The 24,971-nt window shown below is 37.1% G+C and overlaps 1 protein-coding gene across 7 annotated transcripts in view; it reads right to left on the minus strand.

Moving 5' to 3' along the window:
• The window catches only part of BLTP1 (bridge-like lipid transfer protein family member 1), a 158,667-nt gene that overhangs the window by 123,870 nt on the left and 9,826 nt on the right, over positions 1–24,971 (minus strand). For all 7 annotated transcript variants that reach the window (XM_019741408.2, XM_019741409.2, XM_019741413.2 and 4 more), the window contains exons 3-10: positions 21,892–22,013; positions 19,047–19,163; positions 18,036–18,114; positions 16,871–16,935; positions 6,921–7,107; positions 3,889–3,970; positions 3,317–3,510; positions 1,298–1,377 (exon numbers count right to left, since the gene is read on the minus strand). In XM_019741408.2, the coding sequence (XP_019596967.2) occupies positions 1,298–1,377; positions 3,317–3,510; positions 3,889–3,970; positions 6,921–7,107; positions 16,871–16,935; positions 18,036–18,114; positions 19,047–19,163; positions 21,892–21,988 (901 nt within the window). In that variant the 5' untranslated portion in view covers positions 21,989–22,013. The remainder of the gene's footprint in view (positions 1–1,297; positions 1,378–3,316; positions 3,511–3,888; positions 3,971–6,920; positions 7,108–16,870; positions 16,936–18,035; positions 18,115–19,046; positions 19,164–21,891; positions 22,014–24,971) is intronic.

The raw sequence follows: 24,971 nt of genomic DNA on the forward strand, positions 1-24,971 counted from the left end.
AGTATTTTAATAGCTTTTTCTGACAATTCTGGACATTCTTCTTTCACTCTACACCAAAATTCAACAAGTGGTAGTTTCTTAAAGGTTAGCTGTAATGTGAAATTTGAAACCATATTGTTGAACTTTTCATACCCTGATACATTAAAATGTACTGAATCTCTCTTGTGCTTTGAATACATCTTCTACCCATGGCATGATCTTGTACATCATACATTAGTCAAGTGGAAAATACTGGCTCACTGAGACATGCGTATTTTCTAAATATTGATACATTTCATTATTAAACATTTTAAAAATCACATTTGTTAATATCACTGGTAGTCTCATCTGAAAAGTCATCAAATGCAGTGGCAGACCCAGAATTTTCCAAAATTCTAATTTTCACATGAAAGCTCAATATCAGTTTGTTTCTAGTTGTTCTTTCAAGTAAAACTGGTGTTCCAAGAAAAGACCAAATAGTTCAGCTTGAAACTCAATGACACAAGTGCTTTTTAAAAACATGAGTGTACTGCAGTACACAGAAGTGCATTATGTATGCTTGCCACTTTATCACAATGAATATTTAAAAGCTTCCTTAGGGGTCAGGATTTGATAAAAATAATTTGCATTGCTTAATCAAAGACATTAAAGTAATGCCGGCGTTTGCTGTTTTACCGTGAACGTGTGGCAGGGAGTCCTGCAGTTTGCAACCACTGTCTAGAGTCTTGCTAAAGCACCAGCAGTTTCACCACCGTTTCTTTGGCATCACCAGTGCAAATGTCAACACGGTGAAAAAGGCAAATAACATCCTAGCTTTATTTTTAAAATACTCTGACCTCATAAGCCCCCTGGAAGGTATAAAAGATCAGAAATAGGAACAAAGGTGCCAAAAATCCAATGTTTAGCTACTTTTATAAGATTGAATCATCGTAGTTGGATTTTAATCCTGAAACGTGAAGCCTCCAATCTAACACACTGTGATTTTTTTTTTTCCCTAAACTAACAGGAACTACCTTAACCATCACCACATTCCCAGAGGTTTTCCTCATGGTCATTTGCATTCACAATTTTTGAGGCATATTTGTGAAAATGGAATTTGAAGGACAGATTACTATATTGTTTTCTTTGGGTCTGAAATACTAAAGTAATATTCAACTTTTGACAATAACACAGATATTTTTTAGGTGGACACACTTACATCTACATTTACCATTTGTTGATGCTTATTTACATCCTAAGTAAGGAAACTTAATTAGACATCCCATTTTACAGAAGAAACGGAATTGTAGCTGTGAACCACACTTTCAAGAAGTGTTACCTGGCTCATCCATGTAGTAGTAGATGTCCACATCATTTGACTGCAGCACCACAAAGCCTTCTCCCATTAGTCTCGGTGGTCTGTGGAGGGGCAGGGGGTGTAAAGTAAGCACATCTCCAGAATACAAAATATTTTTGCTGTAATTAATGGTGCTAACAGATGAAAACAAAAAGGAAAAAAAACTAAAAAGCAATCAAGTGTAGCATCTTGAAAAGGGAAAACATCTTTCACGTAGACAATAAATTGTTCCATAGTTGTATCCTATAGTAACTAATAAAATGGTACTGAAAACTTTGTAATCAGTAAATTAGTCCAAGGAGAAAACAAACAAACCAAAAAACTGTTTTGCATTATTCACTGTCAATTTTGAATGTCAAAAATCAATTTAAAGCAAAGTTCAATTAAATACAATAGAAGAACAATGATCAGAATAATTATATTCTTCACTTGCAACAATAAATTTAAAATTAAACTTAAAGTTCAACCTTTGTATATTAACACTACAAAGCTGAATAAGAAATATTTTATATTATCTGTATAATCTTTCAGAAACATTAAATAAGAAAAAATATTGTCATTTTTATTAACTTTGTATTACCTATTTCCAAGAATATTTAGTTGATCAACTTGAAACAAATTTAAAGCAAACATCTCAAACTCAAATTCTGGAATGAATGTTTCTCTACAATTTCCAACAAACTGTTACTCTTTACTTGCTTTGATTTACCAACCTTTTTCTTCGTCACATACCACAGTATCTTCCTTCCATATCAAAATTAACTTCTCAATCATTAGATAATATACACAAATTCAGCAACCTTCTTCTAAATATGTATTAAATCACAAAGGATACTGTTTAATCTCACCATTTAATCTTCACATTTAGTTTTGAAGAGTGAAAAATATAATTTTAAATCTTTTAACACAAATTAACAGCAGAATACTTCTTTACCTTACTTTCTAGTAATTTTTACAACAGCCAGATTAATTTATTCAGTATCATAACTTTACCCATAAATATAGCATAGTGTGCATAACCCACATTCCAGAAGATGCTCTGCAAAGTCCGTGATTCTGAAGAGTGAGACCAGGTAGACCCACAGCTGCACACGTACCCCTCTATCATTCTAGCCAATACCCAGAAAATCTAATAGAAAGAAGTGGGAACTAACGAAAAGGGAATAATCAGGCTTCTCATGACCTCAGAGACTTTATGTTGCCTACACACAAGGAGAAAAGCTGGGACATAGTGGAAGCTCATCATGTGAATACCAAATTACACAAATTCAACCACAGAGTCTCCTTCACAAAAAGAATAGAAATTGAGAATAACAAAGATGACGAGCCCTCATCCCTCTGGGCGTGTGGCCCAGAGTCGGATGGGAGTTACATGTCTGCTGTTCACCCAGGGTCCCAGTCCCTCCTATGGAAGCATAACAACACAACGAGGGTGACCCCCCATGTGTATCCCTGATACACCCTGTCTCCTGAATGCAAGCAGCAACTTCACAGGAGGAAAACAAAGCTGGAAATTCAGGTGGAAAACTGACTGGGACTTAAATGTCAAGCAAGTTCCACAACTGTGCCACCCTAACTTCACCAGGCGTCCAAGAGTAATTTCAATTCAATTTTCAACTTTTCATCAATTCACAATGGGACTCCACTATTTGTTGACTTTACTATTTATCCATTCCTTCCAGAAATAAAACGTACCTGTAATGTGTATTTTCAAACATCAAACATCAAAGCTTAATTGCCCAAAATAAATTTCCCCAAGACAGCAAAAAAGGAAAAAAGGGTAAAAAAATTATAGTTATAATCGTGCAGAAAAATATTTAAAATTAACCAATGGATAGCATAGCCACTTATCTTATGAAGCAGGACTACATTGTTAATTGATTTAATAGACAGAAAACTACCTAATTATTGCCCAACTTGCAACAAAGGATGCTAAAGATCTAATTGATATCTATATTAGACATAAAGAAGTTATTTGTTATTTGTATAAGACTTTCTTACTCATCATTTTGAAGACCAACATATCTTGGACTAGGAACAAGCATAACTCGAACATTTTCAAGCTTTCCTTTCACAATATGCATGAACTGGTCAAGATGACTGGAAGGTGGTTTTGTGGTATAAGTCAAGAAAGCATCGTCAAAGTTGATGCACAGAGTCTGAGGTTGGTAATGATTTCCAAAGGCCAAGCGTCCCTAAAAAACAGGTAACAGATATATAACAGATAAACTATTCAGGCCACATATATTTTTCGTCAGCTGACCTAATAACAAGCATTTTCAAGGAACAACTAAATGATGCCACTTTAGAACTATGTATATTTAAATTACTCCACTGATCAACTTAGACCTGTGTTTAAAGAGATTTAAGTACTTGTGAATAAATAGCCTTTCAGGTTTACCACATTTGTGCTAAAATGGTATTGGTGTTAAAATAATTCTTTCACCTTTATAAAAATTGGAACCAAAAAAACTACAAAATCACTTTCTTTTCTTAAGTGAAAATTACATTTGCAAAAATGAAAGGTTCTGTTATCAACCCACCAAATATTAATTGTACCAGAATTTACTTACTGTGCTCACATTGACCTTTATGACTGGAATAAGTGATCTCCATGAAGATGTGGGGTCCTGAGATTCTGTTTTTACTTTAACTCTGAGAAGAAAAAATAAAAACTGACATATATAAGATTGCGGCCGGCGATCCATTTTTTATTGGCCCGCAGCAAATTCCAAAAATATATTTAGTTTACTTAAATAAACCAGGTGAGGCAATATGTACTTCACCTCGAGTGAGTGGCCCGGCTGTGTGTGTATTTTACCGCATACGGCCCTTGGTGAAAAACGTTGAAAAAACTTTGGACACCCCTGATAAAGAAATACTAAGATCCCCAAAATGTCTGTTGGAATGTTCTCTGTCATGCGACAATTTTTAGATTGACAAACTAAAATAGCAAAACTATGATTTTAGAATGACAAGCTTTAATATCAAAAATATACATTGTGACATGCTGTCATTATATCCACCGTTATACCCATTATACAACAATATGACATTTTACAAGGCAGCCAAAATTATTATTAAAACAACAAATGACCAAAGTGTAAGTCACTTTGATGTTTCCTGCTGTTTTAAGCACTTCTGACAACTCAACTGATCCTTTTCCTTCCCTAGTCCCACCACTTTATGCCAAAATAATATCCTCTCAATAAAATGAAAATGACAGGCCAAGAGTAAGAAAAAAGAAATTACACAAAATTATACAAAGTACACAATATTTAAGAAATAAAAATGTCACAGCAATTCACTAAAGATTTCAGATGAAAACGCGAGACGTATTTCTTCAATACCCGCTAACTCCTAAGTCACACTTCTGAGGCCATTTAAGTAGTGGTCATGCTTAGTCCACTAAGGTGGCCTTCAGTGCTTAAAACAAAATTCAAAACTGACCTCACTACCTCTCCTAAACCTCCACTTTCGCTAAGGCTCCCTGACTAAGCATGACCACTACTTAAATTAGAAATTTGGATTCACTGTTGACTCATCCTTCTTACTCATTCTCCACATCTAATCTACCACTGTCTTATGGATTCATCTGCCTAAGTATATCTCGAATCCATCCATTTTTCTCCCTTCCCCTTGTTACCAACCCAGTTGATGAACATCTCTTTCCTAAATTGTTACAATATCCTTCTAACTGGTCTCCCCACTTTCAGTCTTATCTCCCTCCAATGACACCACGGCATTACGGACCTGAAGTAAAGCCAAATATCTAACAGTTGGACCCTCAAAATCATTGTTGTCTTATTTATCTCCATCTCAAATAGTCCACTGCAGCCTCAGTAAATAACTTCTCTATTGCATGTGATGTTTCTTCTCTACGGAAGACTCTTCACTGCCTTCTTTGCCTAACTCAGTGACCCTTCAGGTCCCAACCTCCCGGATGCTCCTATGTGTGCCCACAGAATACTATTCTTATCCCTATGGCAACACTTCTTGCACTAAAATTTCCTATTAACTGTCTAACTCCCATACTAGGCTATAAACTTCCTCCAGACACAACAGTTGTCATAGTCACAGTATCCCCAGTACCTCAGATCAATGCCTGGGACATAGTATCTATTAAATATTTAACTGATAATAAATGTTCTCATCATCTACTTAAAAAAAAAAAAACTATTAGGTATGTAAGGCTCTTCAGCATTCAAAAATCAATTAACATTAACCAAAAAATGAAAAATCAAACAATCATATCAATACATGCAGGAAAAGCATTTGACAAAATCCAACACCTATTCATGATTAAAAATCTCTCAGTAAACTAGGAATAGTGGGAAATCTTCTCATCTTGGTAACGAATATCTACCAAAAAAAAACACAAAACCCTATAGTAACATCATACTTAATGGTGACAAACTATTAATAGAAGCTTTCCCATTAAGATCAGCTACCAAGCAAGGATGTCCTCGCTCTCCTTTTCAACTTTGTATTGGAAGTTCTAACTAATGCAATAAGACAAGAAAAAGTAATTAAAGGTATACAGATTAGGAAGGAAGAAACAAGACTTTCTTTGTGGAAGACACAATCGTCTATGTAGAAAGTCTGAAAGAACTGACCAAAAAAATTCTTAGAATTAATAAGTGATTATAGCAAGGTTGCAGAATACAAGATTTATATACAAAAGTCAATCCCTCTTCTATATACTAGCAATAAACAAGTAAAATTTGAAATTAAAAACACAGTAACGTTTACATTAGCACCACAAAAAATGAAATATTTAGGTATAAATTTAACAGTAATATGTACAATATCTACATGAGAAAAACTATAAAACTCTGATGAAAGATATCAAAGATCTAAATAAATGGAGAGATAGTCCATGTTCATGAAAAGGAAGACTCAATATTGTCAAGATGTTTTTCCAGGAGAACTGATTCTGGGTGATGAACACACAATGGGATTTATAGATGATGTAATACAGAATTGTACACCTGAAATCTATGTAATTTTACTAACAATTGTCACCCCCAATAAATTTAATAAAATAAAATTTTAAAAAATATATTAAAAAAAAAGATGTTTTTCCAAACCTGATTTATAGATTCAGTGTACTCCCAATTGAAATCCCAGGAAATTATTTTGCTGCTGGGAGAAGACCAAATTGGAAGACTGGCACTACCTGACTTCTACACTTACTGTAAAACTACGGTAATCAAGACAGTGTGGTATTGGTTAAAGAGACAAACAAATCAATGGAATAGAATAGAGAGCCCAGAAACAGGCAAAACAAAATCATGTATTTGTGTACAGGCTGTAAATATGTATATTTATGTACATACATTCAAGAGGATAAAAAACAAATTGACAACAGCAGTCATCAATATGGAGGGAAGTAGGGCTGGTAAGCAGAGCAGGACTTTTTTTTACATTAATAATTCTATATTATATGAATTTTTAAAAAAATTATATAATTATGTGAATAAAAGTTTTAGTGAACCTACAACAAAAGATTAAGCTGTGTTTAGATGAACAGTATCAATGACATTCTAATAAAAGTAAATGTTTTAATGTTGGCGACTAATGAAACTCAAGGGTGACAACGAACCTTTTGATTTTGGACTGGGTTCTTGTTCTTCCATTTTCCCGGGTTTTATCATCCTCTTTCTTGGGTGGAATTATTGTTGGCTCCAAACCAAACAATTCTTGAAGGCGTCCATAAAGATCCGAACGATTGTAGACATGAAATTCAAAGTCATTGATTGTGATGTATAATCTGGTTTCTGCCTTTGGATCTAAAGACACCAAAAAAAAAAAAAAGTTCTTAGTCAACTTTTTAAAAACTTTAGTCACAGTTTTTTTCAAATCTTTTTCACAGCTAAAGTAATGCAAATTATTTATTTTAAAACACAACTCTATGATAAAGAGAATCATATTTAAGATACATATAAAATGCTAGCAAAAGAAAGAAAAAAGCTGATGTCACTACAGTATTTTAATCTAGCATTCTAGAAACACCCTGAATTTCTAGATTCTGATTGTATAATGCCAGTATTTAAAGATTTTATACTAAGAATACAAAAGTGCCATTTACAAAGTAAAAATAAAACTTTATCCTAATAGAGCCATAAATTTAAACTAAAATATGTATAGTAACATGTTCAAGTATGAGTCATTTAAACATCACATTAGTATTTGAACTTATGCACCACAGAAAGGACTTTTCATAAATATCAGTTTGTTTTTAAAAACTACCCAATGCTGAAACAAAGATTTTATGAACTGTAGACTGCAAACTATATCAAATAAAAAACATAATTACATTAAATATATGTTAACAGTAATTAATAAATCCATATATAAAGTGACAGATGGGGTACTTTCCTCAGTAGTGAGGAAATAATCTAAGACAGAGCATCACATGTCAACCAAAGAGGGTGAGAGGAAGGTACCATAGTCAGTGCTTTCTTTTGTTATGAATCATACATGTGTTTTTTGAGACTTCTGTTTAAACTTTTATCCATTGTTACCCCTATAGAACAAATTCAACTGAAAGACAATTAAAATTGGATATGACCAGTTAGAAGTTTAATTTTTAAAAATGGGTAAAGAGAACTTTTATTAACTTTCATTTTATTAGCTTAAGTTATGGTTTAAATCTGAAATACATATTCATACCTGTGGTAAAGTACCAAATTTCACCAAAATTAATTTCTCAAGTTATTAGCAAAAAAGCACATGAAATGTCAAACACCCTAAATAAATATAAATTTTAGTTTAAAGTAACAAATGAAAAATACACCGCCACTCATATTTCAAAAGTAAGCTAAGGAAAATAAATCAACAACATTCATTTATCACATAGTAGTAATGCCTTTAGTTCTACTCCAGTCTTGTTTTTTTTTTTTTCCTCATTACTTACTTCCTAAGACAACTGATTTAAAAAAAAAAGAGAGAGAGAGAGAAACCTAATCCTTCAAAAAACCAATACTTGGGAACTGTAACTTTTCCAGTAGTTTTAAAAATATCTCTTGACCTATGTTCCCTCCTATTTCTTCAGATTTATCACCTGATTAAAAGCAAAGACAATCCCCTAAACTATTATATTAAGAGTTTTGCCTCTTTTTCTTGCTGCAGATCAAATTCTTTTAACAAAAGGAACAGAAAACACACTAGTTTTTAATACATATGAATACAGAGAATACACACTGAGTTTCCCCGAAAAAAAGACCTAGCCGGACCATCAGCTCTAATGTGTCTTTTGGAGCAAAAATTAATATAAGTCCCGCTCTTATAGTAAAATAAGACCGGGTATAATACCAAGTCTTATACTAATTTTTGCTCCAAAAGACGCATTAAAGCTGATGGTCCAGCTAGGTCTTATTTCTGGGGAAACATGGTATGTATTCCAAGACTTGATAATAAACATAATTCGCCATTTTTAAGTAAGTGAATCAAACTCTAGCTCTCATTAGATTTAAACCTTCCCTCAGTAATCATCCACAACCTTGCCCCAAATGCCCGCACAAATGTCCAGCAGCCTACTAAAATATCTCCAGGGTGAGGCCAAGTAACATGCCACACTCGACATATCCAACCAAACACCTCATTTTCCCACCCAAACCTTTTCCACAACATTCCCCATCCTCTCAATAGCCAGTTACTCTTTTTAATTGCTCAGGCCAAAAAATTTGACTGCTCTCTATTTTTCACGTCCCAGGTATTATCAGCAAATCCTGGCAGCTTTTCATCCAACATAGATCCAGAATCCAACCACTTGTCACCATCCTGGCCCAAGTCACCATCAACTTGAACTTCTTGATGCAACACAACTCAACAGCCTCCTACCTAGTCTCCCTGCTTCTGCCTTATTCCCCTCTGACTGTGCTTTACACGTTGGCTAGATCTCAGAGAAACCTAGCTGAAGGCATGCCTCTCTTCTGTTCCCCAGTTTTCTAATGGCTTCCCCTCTCACTCAGATTAACACCAAGGTCCTGTAAGCCACATATAAAAGCCGACAGGATCCGTACTCTTCTCTCCTCCTAATCCTCATGCCAAGTAAACCGGCCTCCGTTTTCGGTATCAAAACTCAGACACAACCAGGAAATGTTCCTGCCCCGATATTCACTTCCTTACTTGCCTCGTGTTTCTGTTTAACTATCCTCCAAAGGGTTCTCCCTATTTACTGAGCCTGCTTTTATCCTCCTAGGTGCCACACTTCCCTCACTCGTTCCTCAGTGCTGTATAGATTTATTGGCTAATTATCTGAATCCCTTCCATTCAACTGCTTGAATGAAGCCAGCTCTGTAAAAGGGACTTGTTTTATTCCCTGTTGTATTCGTGGTGCTTAGAACAATTCTTAGTACGTAGAAGGGCACATTTGTATGAAAGAACAACACAGCATCTTACTACAAGTCTATTCCTAGTAACACAAAAATATCCAAACAAAGGGATCTGAGACTTCTGACAACCCAATGTGTAGATGCATAATAAATGCAAAGCAGAACATTTTTCTATTACCACACTGATCTACACAATTAGGAATCAATTATTATACCATTCTTGAAGGTCATAAACAACTCAATTACAATTTACCCCAAAGCTCATTTAGGTCATCTGTATTCGAATTTACTTCCAGAACAGTTCAGCACGATCCCTGAATATATGTAAATCCCCTGCTCATTAGGAATACGAGATAAAGACTGGTGGGTGAGCTGCACAGCAGCCATGGGGAAAATTAAGTCTGGACTAGCCCCTAATTAGATCAGCAGTGACTGATAAACAAATGGGGACTATAGAAAAATGGAAACAAGATTACTCTCAATTTCATCGCTACTTGCTGGATATAAACACCGATTGTCTTCTTTCAATATAACTAAAACGATAAGAATACGGCTACACTAACTTACTAAAGACACCAAGGCACAAAGAGAAAAAGGATTTTGACCACACTGACAAATACCAAATACTTAATACTAAAACACTGCAAGATCCCCTCAACAATCCCTTCCCAATATTCCCAAACTTTTTTATTTTTTTGCATTATTATTGGTTCTCACCTCCCCCCAGGAGAATGTAAACTCCATTAGAGAAGTGTTTTCCTGTTGTGCTCACTGTTATAACCCTGGTGCCTAAAACAGTGCCTGGTATATAGGAGGCACTCAACAAATACACCAAAGCATTAAATAGAAAGGATATGTGGGATTTTAAAAAATAAGATTGAACAAAATGTCTAGACAACTCTTTTTTCCTTCCAAAAGATGACTTTAAAAAATAATGAGCAAATACTGAATCTATAAGCATTTTAAAAGCACCTATTGGTTTCATATTTTTAAAGAGAAAGATTTAGCTGACTTCACATCCCCATTTTTAAATTTGTTCCATTATTTCCATTTGTTTCACCTGCATTAATAACATTCCCACCAGCAAGCTATGGGATCAAACAGTAAATCAGACCCCCCAGCCTGGCTGCTGTCCAGGCTTCCGAGGCTGTACTCCTTCAGGGCCTCCGCCCACGACCCCTCAGGTCAGTGACCCCAGCTCTCCACCCTCTCCAGGAGTTCTCTGTACAGCAGCGCCCTCTCCATCCCCTACGGCATCCCCTCACACACAGGTGCGGACGACTAGCACACTCCCCGTGTCACCCTCACACAGGTAGGTACATGCAGAGCCGCCCCACACAGAGTGTGCACTGCTGATCTAGAAGGTCTCCTCAGAAACAAATACCTCCCCTAAGAGACCGATGAGCACCTTCCCAAAAGACAGACACCTTTTCCAAAGGCATGTATCTCCTACATACAGACATGCGCACGCGCGTGCGCACACACACAGCTTAAGAAAAAAGTGGTAAACAGTAGTAAGGTTAGAAGATGGGATCCCTGTACCATCATTTACTAATGTGACCTAAGACAACTACGTTAACCACTCTAAGTCTCATGTTTCTCATCTATAAAATAAGGATACCTCTACCTTCCTGCACGATTGTTGTACACAATAAATACTGTCAATAGTTTCCTTGTCTTTGCAGGTCAAATTCTTACCGGTCACATACCATATTTCGCCATGTATAATGTGTTCCTGTGTATAATGTGCACCCACATTTTTGGCCCAAACTTTCAGGGGAAAAAATCTTCCATTTTAATTTTTTAATTCAAATGTTTATTTGTTTACATTTAGGCACTTGTTTTTTGTATTATAAAGGAATTTTAGCATTTACTTTTTAACATATTAGGGTATGAGAAATTTTATGTAACAAATAATTACAAAACACAAGAACAGATACAAGGTTCAAGAAATTTTATGTACCAGTAACAAATTTACAATATTTACCCATCATGGAAGGCCAACAACTCTTCATCATTTCAAGTTCATCGTAAGTTCAACAAAAGCGATTATCATATTGCAGGGGGTATTATTTTGCACATAGATATTGTTACTGATTTCTAGAGTTACGCTTTTAATTCATAAGCATAAATAAAAGAATTTAAAACATTTATATAGATACAGAGTTAGTACTATCCATGTATAATGTGCATTCTTATTTTTCCCTCACATTTTGGGCAAAAAAGTATGCATTATACATGGCAAGATATGGTAAATTATGTAGTATTCACAAAGTCATGAATGACAATGTAAAATGAGATGTGGAATCTTTTTTCTGTTGCAAACACTGGCACACAAACAATATAAAAGAACAATCAGGATGAAATAATTTAAATATTCTTAAATATTGAAAACATAAAATATCCCCAAATTATGATATTTCTGTCCACATTACAGACAACTAGAGAGAGAGAGAGCAGAGACAAAAAAATACGTTAACATTAAGAGTGACAAAAAGAGGTGAAGACACAAAGAATTGGCAGGGAAGCACCTCAAGGAAGGTTCAATATCTGCGCTATTAATATTCATCAGAAGTATATGCATCTGAGGTAAGTAGTGATTACATTTTGCTTTTATCCTTTGAAATGAGCTAAGTTCATGTGATTCCCCCCAACCTCGCCCAAAAACCTTTAATGGCTGATGCTGCCTTCACAACACAGCTCCCCAATCACCCCCTATTACTTCTTTTCATTTACTACCTAATGGAGTTATTTGCTAATTCCTAAACACACCTGTTTCCCAACCTGAATGTCATTGGTCAAACCAGTCAACCCATCTGAGCTACTCTCCTTCCCACTCCATCTCTGCAGAATCCTACTCGCTGTCATCACCACACTGCTTTTTACGATGGGACTTTCACAGCAGCCCCCATCTACCTCTCTGCCTCCTGACACATGGACAGAACGCTAAACATCATCAAATCATGACCCTGCTGGGACCACACCAAGGGCTCCATACCACAGCTGGTAATGTTGAGGACAGTTCTCAGTATTTTTCCTCAAAACACACTAACTGCTCCCTCTCTTCTTAAATTATGATTGTTTATATGCATGTCTCACCTAAATAGATTCAGGTAACACCCACTCCTCTTTCCTTTTTTTAAATCCACCCCCGCTCCAGTTTAACACGATCAGAAAAATGAATACAAAGCAAATACCTGTTAAATAAAGTAAAGAGTCTTATCAAAAGCTCTCTTTCATGAAGGACTTAGGTCAGTTACTCTTGATCTCATCCATGAATTCTGGTGCAGAGCAATCCACTTTAAGGAGAGGAAATGTTTCATGACAAAATGAAGTACAGTGGTACCTCGGTTTTCAAATGTCTCCATTGATGAACATTTTGGTTTATGAACGCTGTAAACCCGGAAGTAAACGCTTCGGTTTTCGGACACGACTCAGAAGTCGAACATGTCACACAGCTTCCGCTGAGTGCAAGGTCCTGAGGCCTAGCTGTCAGCTGTTTCCGAATGTTTCCAAATGTTTCCGAACTTGTGGATTACGTTCAAAAACCGAGGTACCACTGTACAGATTTTCTTCAAAAAGCAGCTATACACAATTTACGACAGTATTCCACGTGACTGAGAAACTTCTAAAGTGAGCGATCCCAGGAAGTGTCTTTAAAGTGTGCAGCTGCCTCTTCAGGCTGCAAATGCTCTCATTCCTCCCACAAGCTGCAATCAGCGCAACACATACCTACCTGGGCCACATGTGACAAGCCTGTTTGGTAACGTCAGGAGCACCAGACTGCAAGTTAGCAGGCCTGGGTTTTGTTCTGGCTTTACCAGTTATACTCACAGGGAATTCTACCTTTCCATTTGCACAATGAGGCTTTTCCAAACTGATAAGGGATTTTGAGAAAAATCAGTTGTTTCCTTGGGTCCTGGGGTAAAGACCATGGGTGTGTGTATGGGGGGTGGGGGGAGACGGGGGTTGGTCCTCAGGTCAAATGGGCCTCCTCAACCCACAGCTTTATTGGTTCACATGATAACCTTAAAACAGTGAAATTAATTCAGAATAAATATTTTCATATAAATATACAAAAAGGTATTTTTTAATTCACAAACTAGTTATATAAACAAGGAGAACTTTTGTTTCAATTCCATTGCAATCTTGTTAACAATAAAGCTTATGTTCACTAAACATGTTAAAAAAAAAAAGATGGAGTCAAAAGAGCAAATCATCTGACAAACGAACTGACATGCAGGAGAAAATACACTCCTAACATACGAGATGCAAATGCAAGGGATGAACCAGATGCACTTTACAAACAAAACCAGAGGCAGCGATATCGGCCCTGCTCACAGTTGGGTGAATGTGTCAAAAGCTGGGACCAAACTCAAAAGCACGTGGCTATGAGGGCTGGGCTTTGGTCCTCCTGAAGTGCAAGCGTGATACCTTTACTCAAGTGCCACCTTAAGGCTTGCAGCCAAATAAAAGATAAACAATAATCAAGAGTATTCTCTCCACAAAGTTTAACGTCAATAACAGTGTAGGAAAGTGACTCAAGAGTTTGAATTTATTCGTATTTTATCAAAAGTCAAAACTTATAAGATTCCCAGTACACTAACACATTGATTATTGTGGGGACAGAGCCAGGAGTGTGGTTTCCAGGCTCTCGGCCTCATGTGGAAAGGTGCTCACTCCGGTAGTAAACGGCCATCAACTGTGATTGGATGGCCATCAGCTGTGGCTAGTTGGCCGTCAGCTGTAACCAGTGAGCCACTGGCCACTAATATAACTGCCATGGCTTCGCTAGCAGAAAATGAGGGCTAGCAAGAAGATGGTGGCTGGCAAGCGCAGATTGCAGTTAGCACAGTGGATTGCAGCTAGCGAAGGGAGTCGGTCAGTTGGCAGAAAAGCGGACAGCAGGTTGCATGTCATGTGAATCCAGCCTCCAGTGAGACTATAGTGGTGTGACTCCCCTACCTATGGCTCCGTGGGTGTTCCTTTTTGGCCTCACCATATCCTATGTTCTTGTGTGGGGAGTGGGAGCTGAGACCCCGCATGACACCCTGCGTGACACTATCTAAAGAACACTTTTTTTCCTGTGAGAATGTTTGTAGCAACTACTAAGGAAAGAGGTGAAAAGGTTAACTGGACAACTAATATTATAAAATCAGAGACCAGAGATTGCTAATAACGCACAGCCATTCTAGATCAGAGATGAGAGACTGCAGAGGCCTATTACAGACTCCCACAGAATATTCCCAGCGTCTGAAGTCAGCCCACGGCTGTTCAAAATTACTTAATAACAAAGTTTTAGAAAACGTTTTCCATACATGGAATCTGCCTATTATCTTTTCCAGTCATTCTGACTTCATTAATTCTACAGATGCCAAATTCTAATCAGTGTATGCCAGCCTTTTCAAGGAAGAGTACATATATTATAGATGAGGGGGGAAATTAGGTGGGAGCAAGGAAATGATAGTAAAGAGAAAAAATAATAGTGAAGTAACAGTGAAATCTAAAGTAATTTAGGCTAGCTCAAACTTAGAAATGTAATAACTTTTGGAACTTTAAATAAATTTTCCCACAGAAACAAAGTTATAAATGACAGTAAGATTCCTAGGTGAACCCACATACCGACAAAACCCCCACCATTTCAGAATTGCAATGTAGGGCGCCAGAAACACAGATGGTCCTGATAGCTGAGAAAAGGTACAAGAGTTTCATCCTCTTCTGACCTTTCTCTCCCAGGACCCAACTAAAATCTTCTAGAACAGTACAGTTACATTTGGCCCTTGAACGACACAGGTTTGAAATCCATGGGTCCATTTATACATGGATTTCTTTTCAATAAATACTGTAAATGTATTTTCTCTTATGAGTTCCTTAACATTTTCTTTTCTCTAGCTTACTTTATTGTACGAATACAGTATATAATACACATAACATACAAAATATGTTTCAATAGACTGTTTATGTTATTGGCAAGGCTTCTGGTCAACAGTAGGCTATTAGTAGTTAAGTTTTTGGGGAGTGAAAAGTTATATACAGATTTATGACTGCACAGGAAAGGGGGGCTGGTCAGTGCCCCTAATCCCTGCATGGTTCAAGGGTCAACTACAGTTATCAAAGTATGGTCCAGTGACCTGTGGGGTGCTCCCAAGGCCCTTCCCAGATAACCAAAAGGTCAAAACTATTCTAATAGGATTATTATATTAAGATGTTTCATTTTTTTTATCACTCACTCTCCTATGAATAGACAGCGGAGTTTTTTTAAAGGCTATGTGATGTATGATATTTCAACAGATTGAATACAAAAGACAGGAGAGAATCCACTCATCTTCCATTAAGCCAGCATTAAAAAGATTTGAAAAATACAAAATAATGACATTCTTCTCACTATTTTGTTTTATTTGCTTTGAAAAAGTTCCTTTTCATAAAGTATGTCATTTATTTTAATATGTAATGGATTCATTATGGTTATTTTTAATGAAATAAAAATGTTTCTATAATTAGCAGGCTTAATGTAAATGAAAGCTCTTTGGAATCCTCAATAATGCCGAAGAATGTCAAGGGTCCTGAGATTAAACAGTGTGAGAATCGTTATTTGAGAGAGTCAAGACCGGGTCCCCTCTTCCTTGAAGCCACTGGTACGGTTAGTGTTGAGTAGACTTGTCCGGCCTACAGAGCAGAGCCTCACAGAGCCATGAAATAAAGATCTGGGAAGGAAATTCTGACGTGGCACAATTCCGATGCTGAAAGCAGAACCAGAAGACAGTCTAGAGACTGATTCCTCTTTTCTGTTCATCCTACCATACAAGGTAAGTGAGAACTAGGAGCAGCATCAGGTGGAAGAATAAATAGAGGCATGGAAGCTGAAGTGAAAATGGCGCAGCAGATGAATGGAGAGCGCTGGGAAGGCCATTTGACCACAGCAGTGGTGAGGTCCACAGATATAGGTCCATAGGCGGTGGGGCTAGAAATGTGGGCAAGGGTCATGTTGAACATGACCTTGAATAAATAATTAACTGAAGTAACCAAATTTAATCAAGAAAGAGGAAAGCTGCTAAAGGATGTTCAGTCAACTGGTGATAAAATCAAAGTTTTGTAGACTCCAAAGTTTTAAAAGTAATTTTATCTATCATAAAATGTGAAACGTGACAATATCCATAGTTGAAAACTCAGATTACATGATTGAAGATTTCAAACACATGAATAAGTGAAAACTCACCATGTTGCTTCTGCTTTGGGTTATACATTTTCCACCAACGAAAAATTATAAATCCATCTTGAATTCTAAGCAAGATAAATTACAGAAATAAAAACTTAAGTTAACAATTTACTCAACTCACTTCTTAATTACTTATTATAAAAGGCAAGCAATTGATAATAAATAAGGAAATGCAAAAAATTCTCAACAGAACACTGGCATACCTAAATGTTCCATAACCTTCCAGTTAAAAAAGGAAAAGAAGATTTGCATAAGTCTAAATTTGATTCTTCTATCCAGGTAAAATGTAAAACCAGATTATATTCAACAGGAAAATGAATTGTTACCAGACAACCTTTTTCTTTTATAAATATTTTTTAATGGTGTAAAAACTACATAAGCAAAAAAGCCAAATCTTGAAAGGGGGACATTAGCACACTAAGGGAAACTTTTAAAGATATTCCTTCATTTCTGTAATGATATATCACCTCATGCTCCAAAAGGATGAACTTCGAGCATCTTAACTTTTACTTTTTACTTTTAACTTGGAAGTAAGTTTAGACTCAACAAAGAAGTTGCCTCTATTATTTTAAGTCAAGTGTATGTGTTGCCAGAAACCAGCACCTCTCAACTAATTCAACTTCTAAGTAACAAATTTTAAGAAAATCACAAAAATAGAGTAAGCTTTTCTTTCAAGGCTTACAAAAGAGAGAACATAGCAAACATACTAATTGTAATTTCTTATTACATTCAGATTTGTGTCTCCGTCTTCAAGTAAAATTAGAGTTGTTAACAGATGCAAAACAATTATAAAAACTTATTACCCAATAAGGACCTAAAGGATGAGAGTTATTGGCATCTCTTCTCCTTATTTTATATAACAAATGACCACCATGAATTTTACAACAGAAATGACCAGGTAACTTAATGGATCAATTTTTCAGCTTAGAATGAAGTGAGATTATTCATTTCCATAAACTGCTATTTGGTAAACTGTTTGCCAGTCTAAACTTTAGTTAATCTACTGACAGAAACATTTTAAAACATCAACTCACCAGCTATGATTTACTGAAAACAATGATTTTTGCTTTATGGTTTTATTTGAAGAAGTCATATTAAATAATCAGAACAATTTTTACAATATTTTAAGTTTAAAATAGTTTTTTAAATTCATCATTTTGTTTACCTAATAGACATGTCTTCTGTAATGTAATAGATTTCACGAACCATGACTTTCCCAGAAAGAACAGAGAAAGAGAAGGAGCCTGTTATAGGAAAAAAACAACAGTGATTAATGTAATTGTTTTGATAGTAGAGCCCTTAAAACTTAAAATAGTGTTAGTATTCAATTTACTCAATAATTAAACGTTCTCTGACTCCCTTCCTGATATCCTTACAGCCTTACTAATTTCAATCATTCTTTCTTCAAACAGTACCCCAAGTTCATCACAGTGGACGGAGCTACTAAATAACCATATGAGGACATTAAATACCTGCTTCACATGACTAATCCTTTAATTATGCACAGCCATTAAATAAACCCAAAGCAGTTACTAATTCAGCATTTTCCTCCATTAACAGGTGATTCCAGGAACCAGTCATTGCCTCAAATTCATGAAAGACTATTGATGTCTGAGAGAAGTTTATGCCCACTAGGAAGTACTCCTCTCTAAGGAAGGTTAGAACGGTTCTAATTCAGTGTCTCCTCTCCCCTCCCCCACTGGTTTAGGGCTTTCCAAAGCATACAGTTTCCTAATACACCCTCCAACCTATCTGCAAATCTTCCACTTACAAATACTCAGAAACTAAATTAATAAAGCAGGCCACAAAATGAAATATACATGATGATTCCAACTTACAGGGTTTTAAAGTATGGGTTACTTTAAAAAGGAAAAAAACAGCAAAAACTTCATCGAGCATTAGAAACTTTCTCTGTATTTTTCAAATTATTTTAATGAGCATCTTTTATAAGCAAAAAACATAAAATAGTAACTATAGAAACACTTTCAAGAAATAAGAATGAGGTAATGTACAAAACCTGTCAGACTGCTGCATGAGAGAATGTCCAGTTAAAGGAGTCTAACCTTAAGAAACAAAGGTAAATTTCTAAAGCTATGACCTGCTTATAAAATATAAATTTGTAACACATACCTCAAGATTGCACAGAAGAAATAAATGTAGTATTACTCAAACTTACCAATATGGATATAGCCATGTTTGTATAATCTGTTAAGGACCAATGTTAAAATAAGACCAACATTCCGAGAATTGTAGTATGTGAGATAAATAATCCATCCACAGGACAAAATGGTAGCTGTTAGGAGAAAAAAGTGCAAAAGGATATCTTTCAATCACCTTAATATCTTAGCAAAAATTTGTTAGCAAAAGATCATTTACCACATTCAGAAATCATAGGAATTTCTTCCATATGGTAACATGTCCTCTTACAATTTAACTTGGAGTTTTAAAGTTAGAGGTTGATTCTACTTTATCCAACTTTCCTCATTCTCTTTTAGTCATTAACCGGAAAAGCATAGATTCTATTCAGATCAATTAAAGTAATCTTTCCTTTGTTTCTGTTTCCTTTTATTGTTTTAGTTATTAAACATAAGTTAAGATGTTCTGGGACAAGAAAGCCCACATTTCTGAATATTCTGAAAAACACTCACTTTTATTAGACAGGCTTAAAGCTCATCCCCAAACTATTTCCTAAAGGGTCAAGTTACTTAAAAAGAAAAAAAACTGATATATATATATATTTAATCAGAGAAAAGTCATTAAATCAACAGACTCTTCTTTTTAAAAAGCAATGGAAATAAGTGGGGATTTCAGCGACTTAAAGGCACATCCACATTAAATAGGACACCTTTTACTATTTGACTGTAATTGATAAGAGACTAACCTACTTGTACTGATGATGCTACAGTAAATGATCTTCCAAATTTGACCATTTTTCATGAAGTTTATAGTCATACATATAAAATTTATAATATTTCCAAAAAACTAGTTCATGAATATACAAAAAGTAAAACAAGAAAGCATTTTCTGATAATTTTTAACTCATCCATTTAAAAAGTGTAACTATTTTCTAAGTTAGAACAAAGTAATGTAAAGCAATTTAACATGCGTAAGTTTTCAGCAACATCAAATTTTTTTAACTTTTTAAAAAAATTATTTAATATACCGGTTTCCCTGAAAATAAGACGTAGCCGGACCATCAGCTCTGATGCGTCTTTTGGAGCAAAAATTAACATAAGACCCTGTATTTGTAATTGTAATTGTATTTGTAATTGTAATTATAATTGTATTGTATTGTACTTGGTCTTATATTATAGTAAAATAAGACCAGGCCTTATATTAATTTTTGCTCCAAAAGACGCATCACAGCTGATGGTCCAGCTTGGTCTTATTTTCAGGGAAGCACGGTAGATAAAACAAAGCAGTAACTGAGAGTCAAAATACAACATCTCTCAGGGTAGCTTAGATTGATGGTAATAGCTTGGATGTAGAAGTGCTATGATCGGTCATAAAAATTATTTCTAAAACAATTCTTTTGAAAATTATTTTGATGCTATATCATTATGTTTTAAGTTTAAAGTCATTTTGTATTTTTTTTTTTTTACTGTAAATCATTGTGTTAACAGTAGATGGTTGTGGGCCATTCAGAAAGGCAAGAGGTATTTGCTAAGAAAGTATGCTTCTAGTATTAAACAGCCTAGGGACTGTGACCTTTTCATTGTATCACGTCCCCCACCCCCTCTAAAATATCATAAGGCCACTAATAAAATACTGAGATTAAACAATCCAGTGTTCTTCTGGTTGTTGGTGCTGTGTTTTCCTTAAAGAAATGAATTGTATACAACAGAAAACAGTCAGAGAAATTCTAGGTGATAGGAGAAGGGATAGAAAAGAAGGAAGAATTCTGCCCTTAATTAAACTAAAAGATCATTTTCAATACTGCTTTTTATGAAGTCCTATTTCATACTAATGTTTTGCATTTTATTTTACTTTTTTGGTTTTCATTCATGATAATTTACAACAGTTCACTTTCATCAATTAAAAACAATAGAACTCAAAGTTTCAATGGTCACCTAATGCTACATTACATTCCTTCTATACGTACTTCATGTCTGCCTGTGTCCCTATGACACGTCCCGTGGTGCAACGAGAGAAGCACACACACAAACTCAGAAAAAACAGCCATGTAACGTGTGTAAGTCATTTGATCCTCATGGGCCTCGATTCCCAAACACGTTTAAAGGAAAAGACGACCGCCTACCTTCCTAAGCGCGCTGCGCAGTCAGAGACAACACGGGAAAATGCCTGTGCTGTGCACACACAAGATGCTCAATAAGCAGCACTGCCCTCCCTGTCCTCTCTTACCCCATCTGACCCGTCCTACTTTATGCTCTGCCTTTTACTATCTACCTAACATTCAACTCAAATACTGCGGCTCCACAAAAGCTACCTGGGTAATAGCCCAGAGTAATCTCTCCCTTCCTTGATATGTTTTTGCTATTTCTCCCTCTTATTTATTCATATTCATTCATTCACTGGTATTCCGTCCCTCTCTTGGCCATTTAATTATACTCTGTTTTGTGTTATTAGTATGTCCCTAGAAAACTTTTGGAATATCACACAAAATATTATTACTAGTAGAGCCCACTGCCAAGTGCGTAAGGGGTGAGGACAGAAATGAGATTAATTAGGTGTACACATTTTATTTTACTCTAAACATGCATTTACCATGAGGATTTATCACTTTTATAACAAAGCAAACAAAAGTTTGTGTGTGTATTGGGACGGGGTAGAGGAGTGGACCTGAAACAGGAAAGAGAAGTGAAGTGCAACGTCTTTCCTCTCCTCCCATCTCCCCTATGTCAGACAAGCAGGCGGCCTCAGAAAAAGAGCAGTTCCCAAAACAAGCATTCAGAGAAATACACTGGAAGCATTCCAACTTCAGCCAACCACCACTTAAAACTTGGCAGCTGTTAATCCCTACATAAAAAGCAATAATGTATAAGAAAATACATTCTACTTACCAACAAGGAGCCAAACCACATTGGAATTGTGTTCTGTCAGAAAATCCTCTAACTGAGTGATACTAGGGACAATACTGTCATTCTTCCTTTGATCCATGACTGAAGTTTTTCCACAGCAGCATCTAAAAGAGTTCAAAGGTTAAAATTAGAATCAGAGATGTATTAACCTGCAAGGAAGCTTATGTAAGGGAGAAAAGGTGAATTTAATAAATATGAAAGTTTATTAAATCACATTCTGCTTTCTTTAATGATAAAACTGCAAAAATGCAACAAACAACAAACCATGTCCACATTTCTACATAAAATAGAAGACTTTTCATGACTGGATTTCACCATACTAAGTATGAGTAGAGACTCAGGTTGAGTTACTACACTCTGGTTACTATACTTCAGTAACTATACTCAGAACATCATGATTCTGAAACCTAGTCAAAAGTATTTATCTCAACAATAAGAAGGGACTAAGTACTGTGAGAATTAATAAACGGAAACCTCAGTTAAAATGGAGTCAGGAGGCCAAAAGGGGGAGCCCGCTCACTCTACCACTTAATGGCAATTACAGACCCCCACAAAAAGGCATCAATTACAGACCCCATCAGGAAGAGACTCCCCTTGCAAGTTATACTACTTTACTACTCCAGCAGGCGGAAGGAAGATATATTTGGATGAAATAAATGCCTCATTATCAAAGTACATAATTACGAACTACTGCTAAAGATAAGGAAGTATTTTCAATGTACCCAGGGCTAAAGAGACTCCTAAGTGATCCTTTTTATCCTCAAGAAAATACAATGTTCTATGTCAGTTATATCTCAATAAAACTGGGGTGAAAAATGCTCTCATATTTTCAAAGCTTTGAAAAATCCATCAACCAGCAACTTAAAATTCAGGGGCTAACTTTACAGCATGAGCTTTCTTTCTTCCTTTTTTCAGTTTTCTAAATTAAAGAATAAAACAAAATTTTTAAAAGGGAGAAAGCACTTGGAAAAGACCTATAATCTAAAACCAAACAGTCACATACAATGGTTTACATGTTATAAAATAACACCTGTACTTATTTCACACTTATTTTCACCATTTCACACATGTATCACCACTATAGCACTGAGAGCGAAAAGATCACCTACAGATGCCTGCGGATATTCCATGAGGGATGTGTCCCGATGTTCAACTTTCCACATAAAAAGAGGATCTGTTTTGAATCAAATCCAAGGGGAAGTGATCTGTCCACCAAAAGAATCAACAGTTCCCATCCCAAATCACTGTTCAGCCCTGTGTAAGCACCCACAGCCAAAGGGAATTAGGAAGAGTGGTCCAGGCTGCAGAGACAGAAAACTGCAGTGTCACACAGTTCTCACCAACACGTTTCCAATTCTGAGTTAATGCAAAACCTTTAAGCAAAATCAACAGATAAAGGCTCACTCGTTAAAAGAACACATTTTGAGCAAACACACAAGAAAATGCCAGGACTTAACGAAGGCCCTGTGGGGGCGGAGCCCCAGAGAGTAGTTTCCAGGCTCTCGGCCTCACATAGACAGGTGCTGGCTCAGGTAGTAAATGGCCAACTGTGATTGCATGGCCATCAGCTGTGGCTAGTTGGCCGTCAGCTGTAACCAGTGAGCCATTGGCCACTAATATAACTGCTGTGGCTGTGCTAGCAAGGAGGGAGAAGAATGGGGGCTAGCAAGAAGATGGCGGCTGGGCTGGCAAGCGTGGATGGCGGTTTGCGGACAGTGTGGATCCAGCCTCCAGTGAGAGTATAGTGCCGCCAGAGAGAATATAGTGGTATGACTCCCCTACCTATGGCTCCGTGGGTGTTCCTTTTTGGCCTCACCATATCCTGCGCTCTTATGTGGGGAGCGGGAGCAGAGACCCCGCAGGCCGTCCCGCACGACAGGCCCTCAAGGAAGAAGTGGACATTCTGGTGCAAAGGAAGTCAGAGCGAGGGCCGCAGAGAACCAGACGGCAGCAGCCACACGCTCAGCGCCACTGTGAGGGCCACGCCCCCAGCTCCGTGGTGGAGAGGACTGCAGGCTGATAAAAGCAGCTACTGTGTAAACTTCATGGAGCAAATGACAGAATTAAGCCCAACTGGTTGTTTCCTCTTCCTTTCCCTTCCTGAAGCGTTCAGTCTCAAAGCCATAGGTGAAGCAGTAAGGCCGCCATCTGCATATGGGGAAAGGAGGGACCGCAGTGCCCTGGCCCAGAGTGGATGTCAGAGCTCCAGGAGGGTAAATTAAAATTAACTATCCATTTGTGCCAAGAAGAGGCAAGTGGAAGAGCAGCCGCATTTCAGGGTATTAAAGCCACTGCAGCACGAGGAGGCCACACCTGCAAAGAAGACGTGAGGCACTTCCTCACGGGGGAAGGAAGAGGGCATCCATGGTGGGGGACCGGCAGGAGAAGCAGTCCAGCTCAGGTGCCGGGGCTGAACAGTGATAGCGCACCTGCACAGGGAGGTGGCCTGCTGCAGGGTGTCAACCCAGGAGGACGGCCTCAGACCCCGAGAGATACGGAGGGCACCATACAGGGGGCCCTGTGGGGTAGGGTGCTGATGCGGGAGAAGGAGGGTGAACACCTGGGAGAGAGCCCAGGCCAGGTAGGGGGGCGGGGATTAATCAAGGAGGTAAATGTATTAGATAATGGGAACCTAGTTTCTAACTGTGGAGGATATATAAAGGAAGAAAATTCAAATTAACTCTGGGGGGTTAGATAAGAGCTGGAGGTATAGTTTTCAATATAAACGGATATAGAAATAATATAACTGTAAATGTATGTCATGTGTGTAGGGACCGAGTCCCAGAGAGCAGTTTCCAGGCTCTCGGCCTCACGTGGAAAGGTGCTAGCTCGGGTAATAGATGGCCATCAGCTGTGATCAGATGGCCGTCAGCTGTAACCAGTGAGCCATAAATCACTAATGCAACTGCCATGGCGACACTAGCAAGCGCGGATTGCGGATGGTGCAGCTCCTACTTCCTCTGTCTCGCCCGGCCACCAGCCAGAATATAGTGGTATGAACCCCCTTATCCATGGCTCCGTGGGTGTTCCTTTTTGGCCTCGCCATGTCCTGTGTTCACCTG

This window comes from Rhinolophus sinicus, linkage group LG07, assembly GCF_036562045.2.
Source record: "Rhinolophus sinicus isolate RSC01 linkage group LG07, ASM3656204v1, whole genome shotgun sequence".
In the NCBI taxonomy this organism is placed as follows: Eukaryota; Metazoa; Chordata; class Mammalia; order Chiroptera; family Rhinolophidae; genus Rhinolophus; species Rhinolophus sinicus.